This window comes from Micromesistius poutassou (genome assembly GCF_964030765.1).
Source record: "Micromesistius poutassou genome assembly, contig: SCAFFOLD_478, whole genome shotgun sequence".
NCBI classification, from domain to species: Eukaryota; Metazoa; Chordata; class Actinopteri; order Gadiformes; family Gadidae; genus Micromesistius; species Micromesistius poutassou.
The window spans coordinates 7,501-33,958 of NW_028180627.1; the positions used below are offsets into that span (position 1 = coordinate 7,501).

A 26,458-nucleotide genomic window follows, 5' to 3' on the forward strand; every position below is an offset into this window, starting at 1 on the left:
TATAGAACCAGATGTTGTTGTATTTCTATAGAGCCAGATGTTGTATTTCTATAGAGCCAGATGTTGTATTTCTATAGAGCCAGATGTTGTATTTCTATAGAGAGCCAGATGTTGTATTTCTATATATTCACAGCCTCTCTCTGTAGGTACGGACTGTGTCCTCATCTCACCTTGGAGAATAAGGAGAGGTTGCGAGTCCGAGACCTGCTGACTGTTTACTACGACCTGGACTACAGACGGAACCCCACCGGCTCCAAGTACTGGAGGAACAGGTAACACACACACACACACACACACACACACACACACACACACACACACACACACACACACACACACACACACACACACACACACACACACACAGATCCATCCCAACCATTTAAAACTCTCGGGACAAAGAAGGTCAATAACCATTCTGTTTAACATGGTTTACTCTCCCAGACCAACCAGTCCTAACCCTAACCACCACCACTGGTCCCAGACCAACCAGTCCTAACCCTAACCACCACCACTGGTCCCAGACCAGTCCTAACTCTAACCACCACCACTGGTCCTAGTCCGTCCTGGTCTCAGACCAGTCCTGGTCCACCAGTCACTCTAACCCCTGTGTCTCTGCAGGGTGATGAAGGTGGCCTCCAGGTATTCTTCGCGGGGGCTCAGTTTTGCGGTAGCCAATAAGCATGACTTCCTGTCTGAGCTGGAGGAAGACTTTGGTCTGGGGATGTCTGAGGCTGCGGAGCTGCCAGTGGTCACCATCAAGACCCGACTGGGACACAAGTTCACCATGAGAGAGGAGTTCACGTTAGTACATTTAACCCAGTTCACTGTGACATAACCCCAGTTCACTATGACATAACCCCAGTTCACTATGACATAACCCCAGTTCACTATGACATAACCCCAGTTCACTATGACATAACCCCAGTTCACTGTGACATAACCCCAGTTCACTATGACATAACCCCAGTTCACTATGACATAACCCCAGTTCACTATGACATAACCCCAGTTCACTGTGACATAACCCCAGTTCACTGTGACATAACCCCAGTTCACTATGACATAACCCCAGTTCACTATGACATAACCCCAGTTCACTGTGACATAACCCCAGTTCACTGTGACATAACCCTAGTTCACTATGACATAACCCCAGTTCACTGTGACATAACCCTAGTTCACTATGACATAACCCTAGTTCACTATGACATAACCCCAGTTCACTATGACATAACCCCAGTTCACTGTGACATAACCCTAGTTCACTATGACATAACCCCAGTTCACTGTGACATAACCCTAGTTCACTGTGACATAACCCTAGTTCACTATGACATAACCCCAGTTCACTATGACATAACCCCAGTTCACTGTGACATAACCCTAGTTCACTATGACATAACCCCAGTTCACTATGACATAACCCCAGTTCACTATGACATAACCCTAGTTCACTATGACATAACCCCAGTTCACTATGACATAACCCCAGTTCACTGTGACATAACCCTAGTTCACTATGACATAACCCCAGTTCACTGTGACATAACCCTAGTTCACTGTGACATAACCCTAGTTCACTATGACATAACCCCAGTTCACTGTGACATAACCCTAGTTCACTGTGACATAACCCCAGTTCACTATGACATAACCCTAGTTCACTATGACATAACCCTAGTTCACTATGACATAACCCCAGTTCACTATGACATAACCCTAGTTCACTGTGACATAACCCTAGTTCACTATGACATAACCCTAGTTCACTGTGACATAACCCTAGTTCACTATGACATAACCCTAGTTCACTATGACATAACCCTAGTTCACTGTGACATAACCCTAGTTCACTATGACATAACCCTAGTTCACTGTGACATAACCCTAGTTCACTATGACATAACCCTAGTTCACTATGACATAACCCCAGTTCACTATGACATAACCCTAGTTCACTATGACATAACCCTAGTTCACTGTGACATAACCCTAGTTCACTATGACATAACCCTAGTTCACTATGACATAACCCCAGTTCACTGTGACATAACCCTAGTTCACTATGACATAACCCCAGTTCACTGTGACATAACCCCAGTTCACTATGACATAACCCCAGTTCACTGTGACATAACCCTAGTTCACTATGACATAACCCTAGTTCACTATGACATAACCCCAGTTCACTGTGACATAACCCTAGTTCACTATGACATAACCCCAGTTCACTGTGACATAACCCCAGTTCACTATGACATAACCCCAGTTCACTATGACATAACCCCAGTTCACTGTGACATAACCCTAGTTCACTGTGACATAACCCTAGTTCACTGTGACATAACCCCAGTTCACTATGACATAACCCCAGTTCACTGTGACATAACCCTAGTTCACTGTGACATAACCCCAGTTCACTATGACATAACCCCAGTTCACTATGACATAACCCTAGTTCACTATGACATAACCCCAGATCACTATGACATAACCCTAGTTCACTATGACATAACCCTAGTTCACTATGACATAACCCCAGTTCACTATGACATAACCCTAGTTCACTATGACATAACCCCAGTTCACTGTGACATAACCCCAGTTCACTGTGACATAACCCCAGTTCACTATGACATAACCCCAGTTCACTATGACATAACCCTAGTTCACTATGACATAACCCCAGATCACTATGACATAACCCTAGTTCACTATGACAAAACCCCAGTTCACTGTGACATAACCCCAGTTCACTATGACATAACCCCAGTTCACTATGACATAACCCTAGTTCACTATGACATAACCCCAGTTCACTATGACATAACCCTGTGTGTGTGTGTGTGTGTGTGTGTGTGTGTGTGTGTGTGTGTGTGTGTGTGTGTGTGTGTGTGTGTGTGTGTGTGTGTGTGTGTGTGTGTGTGTGTGTGTGTGTGTGTGTGTGTGTGTGTGTAGGAGAGATGGTAGTTCTCTGGAGCGATTCTTAGACGATTATTTCTCAGGTCTGTTGAAGCGATTCATTAAGTCCCAGAGCATCCCCGAGACCAACAGCTCACCTGTCAAGGTAAGCACCTCACCCCTTCACCTCACCCCATCACATCACCCCTTCACCTCACCCCTTCACCTCACCCCTTCACCTCACCTTATCACCTCACCCCTTCACCTCCCATCACATCACCCCATCACCTCACCCCTTCACCTCACCTCACCATCACATCACCCCATCAATCGTCTGTATCATTTAGTGTGTGTGTGTGTGTGTGTGTGTGTGTGTGTGTGTGTGTGTGTGTGTGTGTGTGTGTGTGTGTGTGTGTGTGTGTGTGTGTGTGTGTGTGTGTGTGTGTGTGTGTGTGTGTGTGTGTGTGTGTGTGTGGAGGTGCTTGTAGCAGAGTCTTTTGAGGACGTGGTGAACCAGCCGGAGAAAGACGTTCTCGTTCAGTTCTTCTCTCCTCGCTGTCCGCACTGCAAGAAGCTGACCCCAGTCTACGCCGAGCTGGCTGAGCAGGTCTGTATCACCTCTATCTATACTGTGTGTATATATATATATATATATATATATATGTATATATATATATGTGTGTGTATATGTATATATATATATGTGTGTGTATATGTATATATATATATGTGTGTGTATATGTCTCCCTATATATATTTCTAATATATATTCACTCTTTCTTCTTGCCAGCTCTACTTGGATCCAAACCTCATCATCGCTGAGATGGACGCTACAGCTAACGATGTTCCACTAGGCTACGATGTCCAAGGGTAAAACACTCACTCACTCACTCACTCACTCACTCACTCTGTGATCACCCTGACCTCTAGTGACCCCTAGTGACCCCTAGTGACCTCTAGTGACCTCCAGGTTGATTGCGTGTCTGTCTCCTTCTCTTCCTCTTTAGGTTTCCGACCATTTATTTTGCTCCAGTCGGAAAGAAGGATCAGCCCATTCGATATGAGGTAACACACACACGCACACACTCACGCGCACACACACACACACACACACACAAATACAGGCGCGCATGCACACAATCCTTGCGCACACACGCATGCACACAAATACACACCATCTTCATACACAGTGTGTGTGCACAGTGTAGTGCTGTGTGTCCAGGTGTGTAGTGCACACTACACTACACAACTGTACACTACACTACACATCACTACACTACATTGTGTAGTGTAGTGTAGTGTAGTGTGCACTGTGTAGTGTACACTACACACCTGTAGTGTACTACACAGTGTAGTGTAGTGCTGTGTAGTGTACAGGTGTGTAGTGTACACTACACAGTGCACACTACACTACACACACTACACAGCACTACACAGTGTAGTGTACACTACACTACACTGTGTAGTGTACACTACACAGTGTAGTGTACACTACACTACACAGTGTAGTGTACACTACACTGTGTAGTGTACTACTGTGCACACTCCCAGCGGTTCCAGTGCTTCGGGTTCTCAGTCCAGCGGTTCTTGTGCCTCCAGGGTACCCGGGAGCTGAAGGACTTCCTGAAGTTCCTGAAGAGGGAGTCCAGACGACCGCTGGTGCTCAACGGAGTTCGGGAGGAGCTCTGACAGACGGGACATGTTACCATGGCGACGTGAACATCGGTTACCACGGCCACGCGAACACCAGGACCGGTTGTTACGGCAAAGCTGCTGGTCCGAAGCGCGACGGGTTCGAACCGGACGCTGCGACGTCCGACAGCCACGCCTTCACCTGCAACGCATCTTACAACGATTTAATCTGTGATGTGAACAAAGCCCAAATGGATTCCTCACCCTTTAACCACACACTGAGGGACATGTCCCCCTTAACCACAAACTGAGGGACATGTCCCCCTTAACCACAAACTGAGGGACATGTCCCCCTTAACCACAAACTGAGGGACATGTCCCCCTTAACCACAAACTGAGGGACATGTCCCCCTTAACCACAAACTGAGGGACATGTCCCCCTTAACCACACTGAGGGACATGTCCCCCTTAACCACACTGAGGGACATGTCCCCCTTAACCACAAACTGAGGGACATGTCCCCCTTAACCACAAACTGAGGGACATGTCCCCCTTAACCACAAACTGAGGGACATGTCCCCCTTAACCACAGTGAGGGACATGTCCCCCTTAACCACACTGAGGGACATGTCCCCCTTAACCACACTGAGGGACATGTCCCCCTTAACCACACTGAGGGACATGTCCCCCTTAACCACAAACTGAGGGACATGTCCCCCTTAACCACAAACTGAGGGACATGTCCCCCTTAACCACAGTGAGGGACATGTCCCCCTTAACCACACACTGAGGGACATGTCCCCCTTAACCACAAACTGAGGGACATGTCCCCCTTAACCACACTGAGGGACATGTCCCCCTTAACCTCACACTGAGGGACATGTCCCCCTTAACCTCACACTGAGGGACATGTCCCCCTTAACCACAAACTGAGGGACATGTCCCCCTTAACCACGCTGAGGGACATGTCCCCCTTAACCTCACACTGAGGGACATGTCCCCCTTAACCACAAACTGAGGGACATGTCCCCCTTAACCACAGTGAGGGACATGTCCCCCTTAACCTCACACTGAGGGACATGTCCCCCTTAACCACAAACTGAGGGACATGTCCCCCTTAACCACAAACTGAGGGACATGTCCCCCTTAACCACAAACTGAGGGACATGTCCCCCTTAACCTCACACTGAGGGACATGTCCCCCTTAACCTCACACTGAGGGACATGTCCCCCTTAACCACACTGAGGGACATGTCCCCCTTAACCACAAACTGAGGGACATGTCCCCCTTAACCACACTGAGGGACATGTCCCCCTTAACCACAAACTGAGGGACATGTCCCCCTTAACCACAAACTGAGGGACATGTCCTCCTTAACCACAGCGGGGGACTTGTCCCCCTTAACCTCACACTGAGGGACATGTCCCCCTTAACCTCACACTGAGGGACATGTCCCCCTTAACCACAAACTGAGGGACATGTCCTCCTTAACCACAGCGGGGGACATGTCCCCCTTAACCTCACACTGAGGGACATGTCCCCCTTAACCTCACACTGAGGGACATGTCTCCCGGTCTTCGTACTCCTCAGGGTTTGATGTCACGTCTCTGTACGTTGACCCTCCTGCCGGTTGCCGTGGCGACAGTGAACCTTTACAATGAGAGATGAGGTCAATGTGCTACACCTGACTTATTTCACAACTAGATACCGTTTTTATTTATAATTTTTTATTTGATGTTATTGAATGGTTGGCAGTAAAATACCTTTTTTTTTTCTCTAAATAATGGTTTGTATTAATTATATGTAATTTATTAATGTATTTATTTATATGGTTGCAAAAATGTATACACTTGTTTCAGAATGTGACTTGCATGAAATAAAGACTTGAATTTTTATTCTCGTACAGTGAACAAATGCTTTGAGGTGCCAGTCTCCGTAGGGGCGCGTTCACACACTCATCCCCATCCTCTGGGTATAATCCAGAGAATGTCAGGCTGACGCTGCATCACTGTGTGGAAGGGCTACAAGTGAGTAGGCAGGAGGCTGTCAGAATAAAGGTTCTGCCCACTCTGACTGGCTCTGCAACTGTGGGACGGGAACTAGATAGCTAGGTATCAAGGTTTTGGGAGTATCGATGGTAATGGTGCGTTCCGGTACAGTCCCTTAGGTCAGATTTCAGAGATTCCGATTTTCAGAATATGTCGGAAAAACTCACATCTCCGACCTCAGCATCCAAGATAGCTGTTCTGCACATCAACAGTTGTGAAAGCTGTAGTAATGTACCGTTATTAGCAATTCTGTGTTATTTGTGTCTTACCCACAGTAATCTCAATCCATCCATGGGCATGTGGCTAGTGTTTGTATTTGCAAAATACTGCAGCATAACGCGTTGTCAACTGGTATCGCTTCCGATGGCCAACCCGGCTAGAAGTAATAACGTTACTGCTAATTATAATTGGCATAATTATCGGTGGAATCAGTGGGAAGTCAATTCCCACCCCAGACTTCGGAGGTAACTGGAACGTACCAAACTGGTAAACAAAGAATGGGCCGGCCAGCATGTTTTTATTTGTAAAATGTAACAGCTTTAGAATGTTGTTTTGTTGATAACATTATTGAAATCACTATCGATCAGCATGCACTACAGATATGTCCACAGGTCGTTTTGAGCTCAGAGTTTGTTGAAATGTTACACACTGTGCCTTTAACCCCATCACAAACAATGGACTGCAGCAATGACTTAAGGCGATCGAATCATTTGTGTATATCTTGATTTATGGGTTGTTACTGATATTATATATTTTTATATATTTATTTATATATTTATTTTTTTTATCTTATGATCCGTCTGTCGCTGTAGCAGCGAATAATGACTCGGTTATATTCCGTTTACGACACTTTTAATACCGTTGACTGAGGAACTTATTATCCAATTGGTCGAAGTCCCCGTCTGACAAGCGTGTGCTCGCATCCCATTGGTCCGTGGGCGCTGGCCTCCCGCCCCTCCGCCGGTCGCTCCTTCTTCTCGTTGCTCCTGGAACCTTCTTCCACACCGCGCGCCCTGTCAAGATGTACGGCCAGCAGGTTTTAGTGCTCAGTAAGTGACTTCTCTCTCTCTAATACTAACCGTACGTAACGCTGCTCCGTCGATACTACAACACTACCGCCCGGTCGGGACCTGAACCGGCCGCTCCGTCCCGGCCGGTCCGCGGTTTCGCCTCCTTAAGGCTTCTCACCGGCTAGCGCGAGACGCATGTGCTTCCCCCCCACCTGCTAGCAGAGGATGCTAAGCTACGCCCGGCTAAGCCATCGGTTTTTGATTGAAGCTAGCCTGCTAAGCTACGCCCGGCTAAGCCGTCGTTTTTCATTGAAGCTAGCCTGCTAAGCTACGCCCAGCTAGCACATCCTTATAGTTAGAAGCTATAGCAGAGGATGCTAGGCTACGCCCAGCTAAGCCGTCGTTTTTGATTGAAGCTAGCCTGCTAAGCTACTAGCTAGGGCTAGCTAGCTATCCTCTTGTTTGGAGATTAATAGCGACTAGCCTTACTGACCGGGGCGTGTAGTCTGAACTCTGGGGTTTAAGAGACTCGTTATCTGCGTGTCTGCTGTCGTGGTGGTGGTGGTGTACATGTATGCTACATCCAGGGCGTTTTGGGAGACGCTTTTATCCTGAGCGACTTACAATAAGTCCATTTGTCAGGAGAAAGAGAAGCAGCCATATATGGTTGTCTGTCTGCACATTAAGGATGTTCATAGAACCAAGTGCCAAGCGCTAACCATCACTAGGTTAACCCATCCCCAGTACACAACACAGATAGCTAGGGTATGAGGCTGCACAATTAAGTGCGTACATACAGTAAGTGCGTACATTAAGGGACAGGACGCACAACATGCAATAAGCATGTGGGGTGGGACGGGCCGGCTATGCAGAGTCTAGGTGAACTCTGGACAGGGTGTAACGTTAGTGTTATGTATATTCATTTATTTATTATTGATCTGGCCTTTTAGTTGCTACCGCATTTTGTCCCTGGGAATAAAAAATGTATATGTTATGATTTTCCTTCTTCAGATCAGAACATCAAGAGGGAGTCTGGCAGGAAGGTCCAGACCGGCAACATCAATGCTGCTAAGGTGAGTCAATACCACGCATACATGCAGCTACAAGAAGTGGCATTAGACCGACTCCTGGTGAACCGTGAGGCTGCAGCCTGCAGCCAGGCTGCAGCCTGCAGCCAGGCTGCAGCCTGCAGCCAGACTGCAGCCTCACGGTTCAGTTGTCGTCATATTCGCCCGGCCCCGCCCTTCAGACCGCGGTCCAGCCAATCATAACACTTTATTTCACATGGGGCCGGGGTTGATATGATGGTACAGAGACAAAGGCTGATGTGGATGAGTTTCATGTGTTCCTGACATGTTGGTGAATGTGTTCCTGACATGTTGGTGAATGTGTTCCTGACATGTTGGTGAATGTGTTCCTGACATGGTGAAGTTTTAGTGAATGTGTTCCTGACTTGTTGACAAGTTAGTGAATTAGAGCTGTCCCACACGATTATTTATTATTAATCTAGGGATAATTTTTTTGATCAATCTAAAGGTTAATTTAGTCAGCCTAGTGTAATATACGGTCTTGAAATGTGCCTGCGTGCATACTGTTGTCTGTATGGTGAGGCGCGTGGCACATGGGATACTCAGGCGGGTGTACATGTGAGTTATGCAGCTTCTCAGTAAACGACACTAGTCGTAAAACGGCCTCCGTTGCCGTCTTTGCAACGTAAAGCATTCAGGAAAGTTGTCTTATTTGTGTCATATTGTATCAGGTGACCCCAGGGTGTACGTCACATGTAGCTGCAGGGGGTTTAGTCATTGCTGTCGTACTCGTATGGTACGCCAGCTGGACTTTTCCACGATCTGCAAATTACCACATCACTAGTCGGGTTTAGTGTGACAAATTCTCAGACTTTTGAATGCCATGGTCGTGATTTTTTTTTTTTTGTTTGTTTGTTCAGTGCTAGTACTGCTGCTCGTGTATTCCTGCTTGCTGCTGCAATTGTTGTTTGATTTCTTCTTCTATTGGCGTCTAGCTCTCTGGTGCAGTGTGGGACAAGAGCTAATCTAGTTGTTTGGGGCGACGCATCGACGCAAATTATTTGTGTCTACGAATTTTTGTAGTCAATGTGTCGTCCCAGCCCGATGGTGAATGTGTTCCTGGCATGTTGACATTAGGGCTGTCAAAATTGCTCAAAAATTACGTTTGAATATTCCCTCTAAAAAAAACAACACATATTTGAACTATTCGAATATCTATATTTGCGCATTATGTCAATGAGGCGCGTTACGTCAATAACAGGACAAACTAATACAACGAGACATAACTACTTGTATAGGTAGTTTATTTAAGTTGAAACATATTTGACAACATATTACCTACACAAAAATAAGTAAATGAACTAATGGCCAAGACTGCAGCTCTCGCTCTCACTCGCTCACTCGCTCTCTTTTTCTCTCTCGCTCGCTCCCCCTCACTCTCTCTGCGCATACTGGTTTAAATAAACAACAATAAACAAACGCTGAGTGCTGATCAAGAGTTTTGTGCGAGCAATTTAAGGTCCCGACTATCGTCCCAAACATGGCGGGCTTCATTCAGTGAGTGAAACAAACAGAACATTAATTGAAGTGCAGTGCGCCCACTCGCAAAGCAGACGGCCACACTGAGGCTGCCGTGGGTGTGTGTGTTTTCCCACATTAGAATATTAATTTTCACCTTCGACTGAAACTATTTGAATATATATATTCAAATTCAGAATATTCGTTGACAGCCCTAGTTGACATGTTATTGAATGTGTTGGTGAATGTGTTCCTGACCTGTAAGTGAATGTCTGTGTTCTTGCTGTGGACTTTAAATGGAGGTCCTCGTGGCTCTAATGCGTCTCGTCTTGTCCTCCAGACCATAGCCGATGTCATCCGGACCTGCCTGGGCCCGCGGGCCATGATGAAGGTAACTCTCAGGGCCTGACGTTGAGCATGTTCAGATAATTACACCTGGAAATGAATGTACCATCACTGTATCGCGCAAAAAGGAACAAATCAATTTATTTAACAGAATGCTCTTCAGGTTGAGGGTCCGTGAATAAATTCTCAGCATGCTATAAAAATCCATTAGGCATCCATGACTTTATGCCACCTGACCTTAACCCTACCACCTGACCCTAACCCTACCACCTGACCCTAACCCTACCACCTGACCCTAACCCTACCACCTGCCCCTAACCCTACCATCTACCCCTACTCCAGATGCTGCTGGACCCCATGGGAGGCATCGTCATGACCAACGATGGCAACGCCATCCTGAGAGAGGTAAGCCTTCATCTCATTGGTTACTTTTTATTGCAGGAACATGGAACATCAACTCTACATCATCTCTTGCTAAATAGCCTACTCTGCTTCAAGCTACAAAGATACAGGCTATTAAACACTGAGGTACAGGGACACAGAACTCAAGACATAAATAAGGTAGACATGGACTATAATACAGGTTAACATAGACGTAGCTGGACTATATAATACAGGTTAACATAGACGTAGCATGGACTATATAATACAGGTTAACATAGACGTAGCATGGACTATATAATACAGGTTAACATAGACGTAGCATGGACTATATAATACAGGTTAACATAGACTTAACATGGGTGTTCATTGCTGGAAACTGGCGCAGACTAGCCTGGCTCCGCCCGCCTCCGTACTTCCGCTCAATTTTCATTTCCCTTCAGTACTACAGTCTGGGTTTGCGGTATATTCGCAGGTTTTCTGCAGCCAATCTTTTGGCCGTCCAATCAGCAAACAGAGGGAGTGGCTGAGAACGTTGACGTTGAGGTCGTGCGCTAGTTTGAGTTGTAGTCAAACGTCAGCGATTGGTTATGGCAGATCCAGAGCGGCACTGAGTGGCAGATCTAATAGTTTTAAACTCCAACAGACACCCGCCTTCAAGTGCGTTAACGTTTGTCAATGGAGAGTGGCCAGACTCTCTGTGCAAATGAAATGAAGTAGGAGATTCTGGTAGGACCAGGCTAGGAGCAGACTATTTTCATGACCTAAAAAGCGCATACAAACGAGTACGCATTGAGATGACTGCCTTTTGATACGAGTTGTGTGGCGATATCAAGGCTGAAGCCATGTATTGTGCAGGCCCACCCGTGAGGGGAAGGTGATGCTTAAACTGGTTTCCATGGTGACAGATCCAGGTGCAGCATCCGGCCGCCAAGACCATGATCGAGATCAGCCGCACCCAGGATGAGGAGGTGGGGGATGGGACCACATCCGTCATCATCCTGGGTACTACTGAGTATACTACGATAGTACTGCTGCTATTAGAACACCACTAACTATTACTACTGCTGTTAGAACACCACTAACTATTACTACTGCTATTAGAACACCACTAACTATTACTACTGCTATTAGAATACCACTAACGATATTACTACTGCTATTAGAACACCACTAACGATATTACTACTGCTATTAGAACACCACTAACTATATTACTACTGCTGCTAATAATCTATTACTGCTACATGATGATGACGGGGTGAGGTGATGATGATGATGACGGGGTGAGGTGATGATGATGGGGTGAGGTGATGATGACGGGGTGAGGTGATGATGATGATGATGACTGTGTGAGGTGATGATGATGATGACGGGGTGAGGTGATGATGATGATGACTGTGTTGCAGCTGGGGAGATGCTGTCTGTGGCCGAGCAGTTCCTGGAGCAGCAGATGCATCCCACGGTGATCATCGGAGCTTACCGCCACGCCCTGGAAGACATGCTGGAGACCCTCAGAGACATAAGGTACCCCTGGACCACTACCGGGACAAAGGGCTTTGATAAAGGGGGTGACGTATGATGAAGGACTGTAACTGATATAGCACCGAATAGCTGTGATAACGGTTTGGTAGTGATGGAGTCTCAGTGGGTTGGTAGTGATGGAGGTAGTGATGGAGTCTCAGTGGGTTGGTAGTGGTGGAGGTAGTGATGGAGTCTCAGTGGGTTGGTAGTGGTGGAGGTAGTGATGGAGTCTCAGTGGGTTGGTAGTGGTGGAGGTAGTGATGGAGTCTCAGTGGGTTGGTGGTGATGGAGTCTCAGTGGGTTGGTGGTGATGGAGTCTCAGTGGGATGGTGGTGATGGAGGTAGTGATGGAGTCTCAATCGGCTGATTAGCGAGGATCTGATGGCGGTAGTGACGGTGCCTCAGACCGTAGCGTACTGACGGAGGTCGTGGCGGTGTGTGTGTGTGTCTCTCTCAGTGTGCCCGTAGACCTCACGGACCGCTCCGTCATGCTGAAGATCATCAACTCGGCCATCAACACCAAGGCTCTGAGCCGCTGGTCCGACATGGCGTGCAACATCGCCCTGGACGCCGTGAAGATCGTCGAGCTGGAGGAGAACGGCCGCAAGGAGATCGACATCAAGAAGTACGCCAAGGTGGAGAAGGTGAGGTCACCCTGCGGACAGCGACGGCCAGAGCGCGCTGTAGCCTGGAGTCAGGACTCACACCTCAGACCACACTACGTGTTACAAGTCTCAGGTCACACTAACATGTGCTGGTCACACTAACATGTGCTGGTCACACTAACATGTGGTGTGTTCTCAGGTCACACTAACATGTGGTGTGTTCTCGGGTCACACTAACATGTGGTGTGTTCTCAGGTCACACTAACATGTGGTGTGTTCTCGGGTCACACTAACATGTGGTGGTCACACTAACATGTGGTGTGTTCTCAGGTCACACTAACATGTGGTGTGTTCTCAGGTCACACTAACATGCGGTGGTCACACTTAACATGTGTGTTCTCAGGTCACACTAACATGCGGTGTGGTCACACTAACATGCGGTGTGGTCACACTAACATGCGGTGTGGTCACACTAACATGTGGTGGGTCACACTAACATGCGGTGTGTTCTCAGGTTCCAGGGGGGATCATCGAGGACTCGTGCGTGCTGAGGGGCGTGATGGTCAACAAAGACGTGACTCACCCCAGGATGAAGAGGCTCATCAAGAACCCTCGCATCATCCTGCTGGACTGCTCCCTGGAGTACAAGAAGGGGGAGAGCCAGGTACTGCACAGGGCTACATGGTACTACACACTCTGGTACTAGTGCTACATGGTGAACACGCAGTACTGTGGTACTGGTACGGCATGGTACTATGTTCTACACGGTAAACACACAGTACTGTGGTACTAGTACTACATGGTAAACACACAGTACTCTGGTACTAGTACTACATGGTAAACAGTACTGTTTTACTAGTACTACATGGTGAACAGTACACTAGTATAACATGGTGAACAGTACCCTGGTACTTCATGGTGAACAGTACCCTGGTACTTCACGGTGAACACAAAGTACTCTGGTACTAGTACTGCGTGGTAACCCGTCAAACCGCCGCCCCCTCCAGACGGACATTGAGATCAGCCGCGAGGAGGACTTCTCCCGGATCCTCCAGATGGAGGAGGAGTACATCCAGCAGATCTGTGGAGACATCGTCAGGATGAAGCCCGACCTGGTGTTCACCGAGAAGGGCGTCTCAGGTACTGATACATGTATTAATACGTGGTTAGTGTATATTAATACACAGTTCATGTATATTAATACATGGTTAATGTACAGAGAATGGAGTCTCAGGTACTGATACATGTATTAATACGTGGTTAGTGTATATTAATACACAGTTAATGTATATTAATACATGGTTAATGTTTATTAATGTACCAAGAAGGGAGTCTCAGGTACTGATACATGTATTAATACGTGGTTAGTGTTAATTAATACACAGTTAATGTATATTAATACATGGTTAATGTACAGAGAATGGAGTCTCAGGTACTGATACATGTATTAATACATAGTTAATACTCGGTTAATGTATATTAAAGTACCCAGAAGGGAGTCTCAGGTACTGATACATATAGTAATACATGGTTAATGTATATTAATACACGATTAATGTAATGAGAAGGGAGTCTCAGGTACTGATACACATATTCATACATGGTTAATGTATATTAAAGTACCCAGAAGGGCGTCTCAGGTACTGATACATGTAGTAATACGTGGTTAGTGTTAATTAATACAGTTTATGTATATTAATACATGGTTAATGTACAGAGAATGGAGTCTCAGGTACTGATACATGTATTAATATGTGGTTAGTGTTAATTAATACAGTTTATGTATATTAATACATGGTTAATGTACAGAGAATGGAGTCTCAGGTACTGATACATGTAGTAATACATAGTTTATGTATATTAATACACGGTTAATGTAACCAGAAGGGTGTCTCAGATACAGATACATATATTAATACATAGTTGATAGTACATAGTTTTTATATTCATTTAGAGAAGGGCTTCTCGGGTTCTGGGTGTGGAGAGACATTGATATAATAACTCTGTTCTCCCAGACCTCGCTCAGCACTACCTGGTGAAGGCCAACATCACGGCCATCCGCAGGGTCAGGAAGACGGACAACAACCGCATCGCCAGGTAGCTTAAACCAACCTCCACCCACCGCCGCACACACACGGCCCTAACCTCCACCCACCGCCGCACACACACAGCCCTAACCTCCACCCACTAACGCACACACACGGCCCTAACCTCCACCCACTAACGCACACACACGGCCCTAACCTCCACCCACCGCCGCACACACACGGCCCTAACCTCCACCCACTAACGCACACACACGGCCCTAACCTCCACCCACCGCCGCACACACACGGCCCTAACCTCCACCCACTAATGCACACACGGCCCTAACCTCCACCCACTAACGCACACACGGCCCTAACCTCCACCCACCGCCGCACACACACGGCCCTAACCTCCACCCACTAACGCACACACGGCCCTAACCTCCACCCACTAACGCACACACACGGCCCTAACCTCCACCCACTAACGCACACACGGCCCTAACCTCCACCCACTAACGTACACACGCCCCTAACCTCCACCCACTAACGCACACACGGCCCTAACCTCCACCCACTAACGTACACACGCCCCTAACCTCCACCCACTAACGCACACACGGCCCTAACCTCCACCCACTAACGCACACACGGCCCTAACCTCCACCCACTAACGCACACACACGGCCCTAACCTCCACCCACTAACGCACACACGGCCCTAACCTCCACCCACTAACGCACACACGGCCCTAACCTCCACCCACTGACGCACACACACGGCCCTAACCTCCACCCACCGCCGTACACACACGGCCCTAACCTCCACCCACTAACGCACACACACGGCCCTAACCTCCACCCACCGCCGCACACACACGGCCCTAACCTCCACCCACTAACGCACACACACGGCCCTAACCTCCACCTACTAACGCACACACACGGCCCTAACCTCCACCCACCGCCGGACACACGGCCCTAACCTCCACCCACTAACGCACACACACGGCCCTAACCTCCACCCACTAACGCATACACACGGCCCTAACCTCCACCCACTGACGGTCTGTCTCTCTCTGTGTCTCTCTCTCTCTCTCTCAGGGCGTGCGGGGCTCGTATCGCCAGCCGGACAGACGAGCTCCGTGAGGAGGACGTCGGGACGGGGGCCGGGCTCTTCGAGGTCAAGAAGATCGGAGACGAGTATTTCACCTTCGTGACCGAGTGCAAAGACCCCAAGGCCTGCACCATCCTGCTGAGAGGGGCGAGCAAGGAGATCCTCGCCGTGAGTCCCCGACGTTCACTCCTTCATTCTGGGAGTTCTGTCCTCTACGTTCACTCCTTCATTCTGGGAGTTCTGTCCTCTACGATCACTCCTTCATTCTGGGAGTTCTGTCCCCTACGTTCACTCCTTCATTCTGGGAGTTCTGTCCCCTACGTTCACTCCTTCATTCTGGGAGTTCTGTCCTCTACGTTCACTCCTTCATTCTGGGAGTTCTGTCCCCTACGTTCACTCCTTCATTCTGGGAGTTCTGTCCCCTACGTTCACTCCTTCATTCTGGGAGTTCTGTCCCCTACGTTCACTCCTTCATTCTGGGAGTTCTGTCCCCTACGTTCACTCCTTCATTCTGGGAGTTCTGTCCTTTACATTCACTACTTCATTCACGGCACCGCAATCCAAAAAGCCAGTCGACACTAGATGTAAAATGTGTGTATTTCAAAACGTGACGCAGCTTTCACTTCTCCGCCACCTACAGAGTTTGCTACGTACGATCATTCATAAACCCCGTCGTTGTTCCCCGTAGACATTTGACCGAGGGAACCGGGACTTATCCTTCTGAGGTCTATAACAGTAAAGAACAACAAATAAAAATGTGCAGTACAAAGTACAAAATGCTAAAAATACTAAACGTGTATATGCAGGGAATCGATATACAAGAGGAACAGTACAGACTAATAGTACACCAGTACACTGCACTGAGGTGGCTGCCCTTAACGTGTGTGTGTCTCTCTTGTCTCTGTGTGTGTCTCTGTGTGTGTGTCTCTGTGTGTGTGTGTCTCTCTGCAGGAGGTGGAGAGGAACCTGCAGGACGCCATGCAGGTGTGCCGCAACGTGCTGCTGGACCCCTTCCTGCTGCCCGGCGGCGGCGCCGTGGAGATGGCCGTCTCCAAGCGCCTGACGGAGCGGTCCCGGGCGCTGACGGGCGTGGAGCAGTGGCCGTACCGCGCCGTGGCCGCCGCCCTGGAGGTCCTGCCCCGGACCCTCATCCAGAACTGTGGAGCCTCCACCATCCGGGTCCTGACCTCCCTCAGGGTACGCTCCCCCTAGCCCCCGGGCCGGGGGTAGAGTGTGTTAAGGTTGAGGGGGGGTTGAGTGTGTTAGGGTTGAGGGGTTGAGTGTGTTAAGGTTGAGGGGTTGATTGTGTTAAGGTTGAGGGGTTGATTGTGTTAAGGTTGAGGGGTTGATTGTGTTAAGGTTGAGGGGTTGAGTGTGTTAAGGTTGATTGTGTTAAGGTTGAGGGGTTGATTGTGTTAAGGTTGAGGGGTTGAGTGTGTTAAGGTTGGGGGGTTGATTGTGTTAAGGTTGAGGGGTTGATTGTGTTAAGGTTGGGGGGTTGATTGTGTTAAGGTTGAGGGTGTTAAGGTTGGGGGGTTGATTGTGTTAAGGTTGGGGGGTTGATTGTGTTAAGGTTGAGGGGTTGATTGTGTTAAGGTTGGGGGTTGATTGTGTTAAGGTTGGGGGGTTGATTGTGTTAAGGTTGGGGGGTTGATTGTGTTAAGGTTGGGGGGTTGATTGTGTTAAGGTTGGGGGGTTGATTGTGTTAAGGTTGAGGGTGTTAAGGTTGGGGGTTGATTGTGTTAAGGTTGAGGGTGTTAAGGTTGGGGGTTGATTGTGTTAAGGTTGATTGTGTTAAGGTTGGGGGGTTGATTGTGTTAAGGTTGGGGGGTTGATTGTGTTAAGGTTGGGGGGTTGATTGTGTTAAGGTTGAGGGTGTTAAGGTTGGGGGTTGAGTGTGTTAAGGTTGAGGGGTTGATTGTGTTAAGGTTGATTGTGTTGATTGTGTTAAGGTTGAGGGGTTGATTGTGTTAAGGTTGAGGGGTTGATTGTGTTAAGGTTGGGGGGTTGATTGTGTTAAGGTTGAGTGTTAGGGTTGAGGGGGGTTGAGTGTGTTGGTGTTGGTGTTGTGTGTTGAGTGTGTTGGTGTTGTGTGTTGAGTGTGTTGGTGTTGTGTGTTGAGTGTGTTGGTGTTGTGTGTTGACTGTGTTGGTGTTGTGTGTTGACGAGTGTGTTGGTGTTGTGTGTTGACGAGTGTGTTGGTGTTGTGTGTTGACGAGTGTGTTGGTGTTGTGTGTTGACTGTTGGTGTTGTGTGTTGACTGTGTTAAGGTGTTGAGTGTGTTGGTGTTGTGTGTTGTCTGTGTTGGTGTTGTGTGTTGACGAGTGTGTTGTCTGTCTGCAGGCTAAGCACACGGAGGAGAACAGCGCCTCCTGGGGTGTGAACGGAGAGACCGGGACGCTGGCCGACATGTCCGCTCTGGGCATCGTGGAGCCGCTGGCCGTCAAGGCCCAGACCTACAAGACCGCTGTGGAGGTACTGACCCCGACCCCAGTACTGCCCCCGACCCCAACCCCAACCCTAACCCCAACCCCAACCCTAACCCCAGTACTGACCCCAACCCCAGTACTCACCCCAGTACTCACCCTGGCACTGAACCCGGGCGTTGACTCACCTGGTCTCTGGGATAATGACTGACTCACCTGGTCTCTCTGGGGATAATGCCAGTGATCTAAAACCAAGCCGTCTCTTTCAGACCGCCATCCTGCTGCTGCGTATCGATGACATCGTCTCTGGCCACAAGAAGAAGGGTGATGATCAGAGCGCTGGACCAGGAGCGGAGTAGACCAGGAGCGGAGTAGACCAGGAGCAGAGGAGGAGCAGAGGAGGAGCAGTCTGTCCAACCGTTACTGATGAAACTCCTCTTTAACCCCGTTGTTAATGTTGTCCAATAAAGATGTTGAAACTACGACGTTGTTCCTTCTGCTCTTTCCACTGCCCCGTGGTCCACAGTATCATACGTTAACGACGGTGTCGTACATTAACCGTATCGTACGTTAACGACGGTATCGTACGTTAACCGTATCGTACGTTAACCACAGTATCGTACGTTCACCGACGTATCATACATTAACCGTATCGTACGTTAACCGCGGTATCGAACGTTAACCCTATCGTAAACCGTATCGTACGTTAACCACAGTATCGTACGTTAACCGTATCGTACGTTAACCACAGTATCGTACGTTCACCGACGTATCGTACGTTAACCGTATCGTACGTTAACCGTATCGTACGTTAACCACAGTATCATACATTAACCGTATCGTACGTTAACCGCGGTATCGTACGTTAACCACAGTATCGTACGTTAACCCTATCGCAAACCGTATCGTACGTTAACCACGGTATTGTACGTTAACCGTATCGTACGTTAACGACAGTATCGTACGTTAACCGTATCGTACGTTAACGACAGTATCATACATTAACCGTATCGTACGTTCACCTCTGTATCGTACGTTCACCGCGGTATCGTACGTTCACCGCGGTATCGTACGTTAACGACGTATCGTACGTTAACCGCTGTATCGTACATTAACCGTATCGTACGTTAACGACAGTATCGTACGTTAACGACAGTATCGTACGTTAACCGCGGTATCGCACGTTAACGACGTATCGTACGTTAACGACGTATCGTACGTTAACCGCTGTATCGTACATTAACCGTATCGTACGTTAACCACAGTATCGTACGTAAACCGTATCGTACGTTAACCGTATCGTACGTTAACCACGGTATTGTACGTTAACCGTATCGTACGTTAACGACAGTATCGTACGTTAACCACAGTATCGTACGTTAACCACAGTATCATACATTAACCGTATCGTACGTTCACCGCTGTATCGTACGTTCACCGCGGTATCGTACGTTCACCGCGGTATCGTACGTTCACCGCGGTATCGTACGTTCACCGCGGTATCGTACATTAACCACGGTATCGTACGTTCACCGCGGTATCGTACGTTCACCGCGGTATCGTACGTTCACCACGGTATCGTACGTTCACCACGGTATCGTACATTAACCACGGTATCGTACATTAACGACAGTATCGTACGTTCACCGCGGTATCGTACGTTAACCGTATCGTACATTAATCCTATCATACGTTAACCACAGTATCGTACGTTAACCGTATTGTACGTTAACCACAGTATCGTACGTTAACCGTATCGTACGTTAACCGTATCGTACGTTAACCGCTGTATTGTACATTCACCGCGGTGTCGTACGTTATCCGGCGCTAATGATCTATTATTTGAGTCTGGAGATTAAATTTCCTCCTTAAATGTTATGTTTTTGCACCTTGTGCAGTATCAGTTAGTAGTCATAGTTCTATAGGGCCATAGCACAACATCTGATGAGTACCTGGGTCAATATTTGATGCCAATAAAGTGAAGAAATGCAAAGATCAGAGGTTTTAGTAGAGGTAGGTTCAGGGAAAATCTCATTCAATAAATCCAACGCAAAATTTACATTACAACCTTAATGAGACAAACGGATATATTGAGAACCACATTTTGGACACTTGATCCCTGTATTGAAAGCGGGCAAATGTAAGCGACACTGAGCCCAATGATCAGATTTGCTCCACATGGCCACCAGATGGCGATGTTGACCTCAATGAGATAATATGGCGTTTGTATAGTTAACCAAATTTGCTGAAACAATATTTAGTTATATTTAAAATACAAGTAATTTCTAAAATAAAAAAAAAGATATAGCAAAATAAGACTATGTGGTGTAGGAGGACAGGAAAGCAGAAGTTCTGAAAGAGGAAAAAAAAGCCAAAAAACGAACTTTCTGTGGTGCTTTTAATTTACTTTTCATTTCACGTAATATATATAATATAATATATATTAAAGGTGTGACTGAGTTTTCTTATTAGCACTGTTTCATATAGTAGGTCTGGACATCTCTGACAGGCTTCACGTGTCACTGAGTTTGTTTAGAGAATGTAGCATGAATCATAGATAGGGGTGTGGGAACCGTGCATTGTGATGTAAATTATTATTATTTCAGTCTGCTTCATTTCGACCACATGACTCAAGCCAACATCGGCACCTCATTGGAGCACACATTTGCAGTGCTACCACCAGTTATGAATGGTTTCTTCTCTACATAGTGGTTAACACAACACAATCTAAAGTGTTTAGTGAGTTTAACATAAACACGGCCTCCATTCTCCATTTCGGCCCCAAGCCAAGACGGACCGAAGGTTTATCTTTAACACCTGTAGACGTGGCTTATTTAACATTTCCAGTATGAACTGAATTCTCACCGATGTTCTAGGGACGCATCGTGAACCACCTCCAGAACGCACGACCACGAACCACGTACCTTTCTCCGAGTGACACCGAGCCCGAAACAACGATACAGATACGATTATTAAAAACGAATTAGATTCTGCGGGCACACGGACACGAGGCCTGGTATGTTGAGCGTTTGCGGTCCTAAATGCTAACATCGTAAAAGCAAGATCCGCTGAAACCTGTTCCTCTGCAAACTGGCCAAATGCCAGTTTGCCTAAAGTATCAATTATCAAGTACTTGATTCTTGACACGCTGGTATTTACAGTCCATTGTATAGACAAATAAACAGAGTTAGACACATTACTTGTTTATATTTCTAGGGGTGTGTCACATTTATCCTCCGTTTAATTGCCTTGAAACGTCTTTCCAGTGTCAGTTACGCCGCTTTTCCACCGACAGTATCAGCTCGATTCGACTCGGTTCCAGGCGCGTTTCCATCTAAAAAAGTACCTCTTCAATGTGGGCGGGTCGTAGAAAATAACCTCTCCACCATGGGCGGGTCGTCATTAGGTTTTAATCACGGGAGACGCGATTCCCGGGAAATCTGAATCTGATCAAGACTATTTCCTGATTCCCGAGAAAGGTTATGATGGGAAATAAAATAAAATAAAAAGCGCAATGACTGCGCGTCTATTGTTGTCATACGGTAACGTTGATGGAGGCGAAACTCAAGCCCTAGGAAAGGAACGACACTAAAACGAAACAGCGAAACGCTGATCCTCCGGAGCCGGTCCGTGAACTCCAGCCACGCCGGACACACACAACCACGCACAGCCTAACTCTAGCCCCGGGAAAGGAGCGACACACACGGCGAAACGCTGATCAGTGTCCCCCTCGGGAGTGGGTTTGTGGACTCCAACCACGCCGGACACAACTTAACTTTGAGTGATTATTCCCATTTACAGCCGCTGGCCAATCAGTTACCAGCAGCTTGTTTACGTCACACAAAAGTACCTACTCCGCTCGCTTGGAACCTCGACGGAGGTAGTACTAAAAAAAAGTACCAGGTACTTTTTATGCCAATGGAAACGCAAAAAAGGCGTGGCGAGTCGAGTCGAGCTGGTACTGGCGGTGGAAAAGCGGCATTAGTATAGTTCTATAGGGCCATAGCACAACATCTGATGATTACCTGGGTCAATATTTGATGCCAATAAAGTGAAGAAACGCAAAGATCAGAGGTTTTGGTAGAGGACGGTTCAGGCGAAATCTCAATCTCATAACTTTTGGTTCCCCATCTTAGATGTTTTTTAAACCTTTATAGTTTTAACAAAACTGCTTATCTTGTTTTTATTTCCCAAAATGAGATGTTTTTTTTTCTTTTCTTTTTTAACCTGTAGCCCTCTGAGATCTTCGGATGAAAAGGGCACTACAAAAATATATATTATTATTATTATTATTTAATGAGACACAAACAGGTAGATATCTTGAGAGCCCATTATGTGAACAACATTTTGGACACTTGACCCCTCTATTGAAAGGTAAATGTAAGTGAATGCCACGGAGCCAGATAATCGCAATTGCACCACATGGCCACCAGAAGGCGATCAAGACATCAGCAAGATAATATGGCTATCATATAGTGAGCCTAATTTGCTGTCGGAAACATATTGCTCTTGCTGCTCTTTAGACAATATTTACTTATATTGAAAATATAAATATATATATATCTTTTATAAAGCAAAGCAGAAAGACTGCAGTGTAGGAGGACAGGAAAACCGTAGTGCTGGAAAGAGGAAAAAAAAAAGCGCCAGTAAAAGCAATGGGGAAAAAAACAAGCACACAAGCGCTTTTAAAAAAATAATAATTGCATGTAAAAAAATATATTTAAAAAAGGTGCGACTGAGTTTTCTTATTGTTAGTGTAACAGACTTTGTGGCTGATCAAACAGGGCACATCACACACGGGTAGTTGGAAATAACGCTGGCATCCCCCCTCTCCAAACTTCCAACAAGAGCGACAAAATAACAGAAGACAATACTGTGATCGTATAGTGTACACCAAGTATAATAAATGAAAATAATAAAAATACATGCATAATTATGAATTAAATACTGACAGATCTTTAAATATTATTAACACACACATACCTGTAACACAGGACATGCAGGGCACATCACACACGGGTAGTTGGAAATAACGCAGGCATCCCTACGACAGCATCATTAGCCAGTTAGCTCCTACTTAAATACGTTCATTCAAATTCGGATCTTATTACACTCATTTGCATATTTGCTGCGGAACTTATAGTAGACATTTGTACACCGAAAACAATGAGATAACCGCTGTAACAAAACTTATATGATGTAGGATTCATAAATCCAACTTACCCCCTTTCCAAACTTCCAACAAGAGGAAGTCTTGGCGTGTGCGATCTCAATTAGCGCCCCATCGGAACCAATAATGAATGACGAGTGGAACTAAATAAATCATGTAGGCCTACTATGTTACAGGTCAAAATTTGGGGAGGTTCACTATAAACTAACATTTGTTTTATTATACTGTTACATTAGCACTGCTTCATATAGTAGGTCTGGACATCTCTGACAGGCTTTCATGTTTCACTGAAACAAGAGTTTGTTTAGAAAATCTAGCATACAAAGGTGTGTGGGCGCTGTGCATTGTTGGTACCGGGTAGCCTACCTGGTACCGGGTAGGCCTACTTTTTTTTAGTAGCACCTCCGTCGAGGTTCCAAGCGAGCTGAGCAGGTACTTTTGTGTGACGGAAACAGGCTGCTGGCCACTGATTGCAGGCAACTGATTACCGGCATCGACAATCGCAAACATGATTTTGATTTTGCTTTGTCATTCGAAGTCGACAAAAAAAAAGCGCAAAAATTGTACGCGGCATGGCGATGGCATGTGACTAACACCCCTCACCAAACCGCAGATGGCATGAGAAATATGCATTTGCATTGCCAAAGCAGGTGAACAATAAAACAATAAGGTCAGGTATATAGTATAATATAAGTATACAACGTTAAATACAAAATATATATATATATATATATATATATAGGCCTACATCAGATATTATAGGCCTACTACTCTCTCTCTCTATTTTCACAAATGGTTGGACAACTTCTGACTCTACTGCCGCCTCGACCTCCGGTGGTCGCGCTTCGTCCTCCTCCACTGACGGACGAAGCGCGACCACCGGGACCGGACGAAAGCGTCCGTATCCGTATCCACCGCGGGGTGTGAATGGGCCTCAACGCACGTCATCCAGAGGTCATTGAAACACGCGTACAACAGTCCGCTCTCCGGGTCACACCCGAACCGACGACACCGCACCAATGAGTCAGCCGTCATGCAAAGGCAACTAGCTTCAGGCTTCCCCCACACACAAATTTGCGTTGGCCTATTTTGGATGAGCACACAGCGGTGGCACTCGGCACTAATTTAATAACTACAATTACAGGATTACAACGTGTGGAGGTCGTAGATCACAACGCACGGCGCACCCTTCGCCCGCCAGCATTCTGCGGGCATTCCTGCTGCACGGTAATTAAACACGGACACGCTCTCTGATCTATTATGTCGAGCATTTGTCGGCTACTCCCACCGCGTTTCTTTGTGCGGCAAGAACGCGCCCGCAGGCACCGGCCCTGCTGCCAGGTGGCCTGCTGCCACCTGGGTGGCTGGCTGTCACCTGGCTGGCTGGCTGGCTGTCACCTGGCTGGCTGGTATAGGAGCAATTTGTTAAGCAATATGCAGTCAACATCTTGCCCAGTATGCTATATTAATTAAATAAGTGTGGAGAAACACTGAGCAACCAAAGAAATGCTCTCCTCACATGATGTGTATCTGATGTATGTTCTTAGTATGTTGGGGCTGCACAGAATGGACTGCTCTGTTTAGACGGGCCTCAAGGAGGTCCATGGGGACGGGCAATATGTCACCATATAAGCAAAGAATGCAGGGAGATGGCACCACATGTTCCCAGTAAGGGAGAATGCATGGGATGGGGTAACAACGTATGGGTGATATATGGGCACAATGGAGCATAAGAGCAGGGGCCAGAGAGTGGCTGTGCAGTTCTTTGTCAAACCAACTCAGGATTTTGTCGTTGCTTGTTCTCAAGTGATAATAAAATCTTTAGCACTCAAACCTTCGGCTTCCTCGATCTCTCTTAGTTTTTGTTTAGATGTTGTATTTTATCTACGACACTGGCTGGCTGTCACCTGTCACCTGGTGGCTGGCTGGCTGACTGTCACCTGGCTGGCTGTCACCTGGTGGCTGGTTGGCTGACTGTCACCTGGCTGACTGTCACCTGGTGGCTGACTGACTGTCACCTGGTGGCTGGCTGGCTGGTTGGCTGGCTGTCACCTGGTTGGCTGGCTGTCACCTGGTTGGCTGACTGTCACCTGGTGGCTGGCTGGCTGGCTGGCTGGCTGTCACCTGGTTGGCTGACTGTCACCTGGTGGCTGACTGTCACCTGGTGGCTGGCTGTCACCTGGTTGGCTGACTGTCACCTGGTTGGCTGGCTGTCACCTGGTGGCTGACTGTCACCTGGTGGCTGGCTGGCTGGCTGGCTGACTGTCACCTGGTGGCTGGCTGGCTGGTTGGCTGACTGTCACCTGGTGGCTGGCTGGCTGGCTGACTGTCACCTGGTGGCTGGCTGGCTGGCTGGCTGACTGTCACCTGGTGGCTGGCTGGCTGGTTGGCTGACTGTCACCTGGTGGCTGGCTGGCTGGTTGGCTGACTGTCACCTGGTGGCTGGCTGGTTGGCTGACTGTCACCTGGTTGGCTGACTGTCACCTGGTGGCTGGCTGGCTGGCTGGCTGACTGTCACCTGGTGGCTGGCTGACTGTCACCTGGTGGCTGACTGTCACCTGGCTGGCTGTCAGCCACCTGACCGCAGGGCCGCCTGACTCACGTTCCTCAGAAGGAGCCCCCGCCACAGAACAGAATTCCACAGAACGTGACGGGGAAAGAGTGAAGACGGAATTGAAGACAGATGTATTTACTTTCAAAACAAAAGACAATGAAATCAGATC

At 47.4% G+C, this 26,458-nt stretch overlaps 2 protein-coding genes across 2 annotated transcripts in view; both read left to right on the forward strand.

Annotated features, from left to right (window-relative positions):
- LOC311370640 (protein disulfide-isomerase A3-like) overlaps positions 1 to 4,835 on the forward strand; it is an 11,056-nt gene extending 6,221 nt beyond the window's left edge. Inside the window, exons 7-13 of the mRNA XM_084488983.1 lie at positions 147 to 272; positions 622 to 804; positions 2,962 to 3,070; positions 3,383 to 3,511; positions 3,695 to 3,774; positions 3,912 to 3,969; positions 4,504 to 4,835. Of these exons, the coding sequence (XP_084345109.1) occupies positions 147 to 272; positions 622 to 804; positions 2,962 to 3,070; positions 3,383 to 3,511; positions 3,695 to 3,774; positions 3,912 to 3,969; positions 4,504 to 4,593 (775 nt within the window). The 3' untranslated portion in view covers positions 4,594 to 4,835. The remainder of the gene's footprint in view (positions 1 to 146; positions 273 to 621; positions 805 to 2,961; positions 3,071 to 3,382; positions 3,512 to 3,694; positions 3,775 to 3,911; positions 3,970 to 4,503) is intronic.
- Positions 4,836 to 7,537: 2,702 nt separating this feature from the next.
- Positions 7,538 to 19,047, forward strand: cct3 (chaperonin containing TCP1, subunit 3 (gamma)). Its single transcript, XM_084488985.1, has 14 exons — positions 7,538 to 7,634; positions 8,607 to 8,668; positions 10,482 to 10,532; positions 10,829 to 10,891; positions 11,776 to 11,872; positions 12,277 to 12,394; positions 12,849 to 13,035; positions 13,511 to 13,660; positions 14,004 to 14,136; positions 15,012 to 15,093; positions 16,127 to 16,307; positions 17,091 to 17,336; positions 18,483 to 18,614; positions 18,835 to 19,047. Exons 1-14 carry the CDS (start codon positions 7,607 to 7,609, stop codon positions 18,922 to 18,924), a joined length of 1,620 nt encoding a protein of 539 aa, XP_084345111.1. The 5' UTR covers positions 7,538 to 7,606; the 3' UTR covers positions 18,925 to 19,047.
- The last annotated feature ends 7,411 nt before the right edge of the window (positions 19,048 to 26,458 follow it).

What these genes read in the sequence shown, in the direction of transcription:
- cct3 (XM_084488985.1), top strand. Translation starts at nt 7,607, where the DNA reads ATGTACGGCCAGCAGGTTTTAGTGCTCA. An exon ending in AGTACGCCAAGGTGGAGAAG is followed by an intron (nt 13,036 to 13,510) that starts GTGAGGTCACCC and finishes GTGTGTTCTCAG; the next exon opens with GTTCCAGGGGGGATCATCGA. An exon ending in CACCGAGAAGGGCGTCTCAG is followed by an intron (nt 14,137 to 15,011) that starts GTACTGATACAT and finishes CTGTTCTCCCAG; the next exon opens with ACCTCGCTCAGCACTACCTG.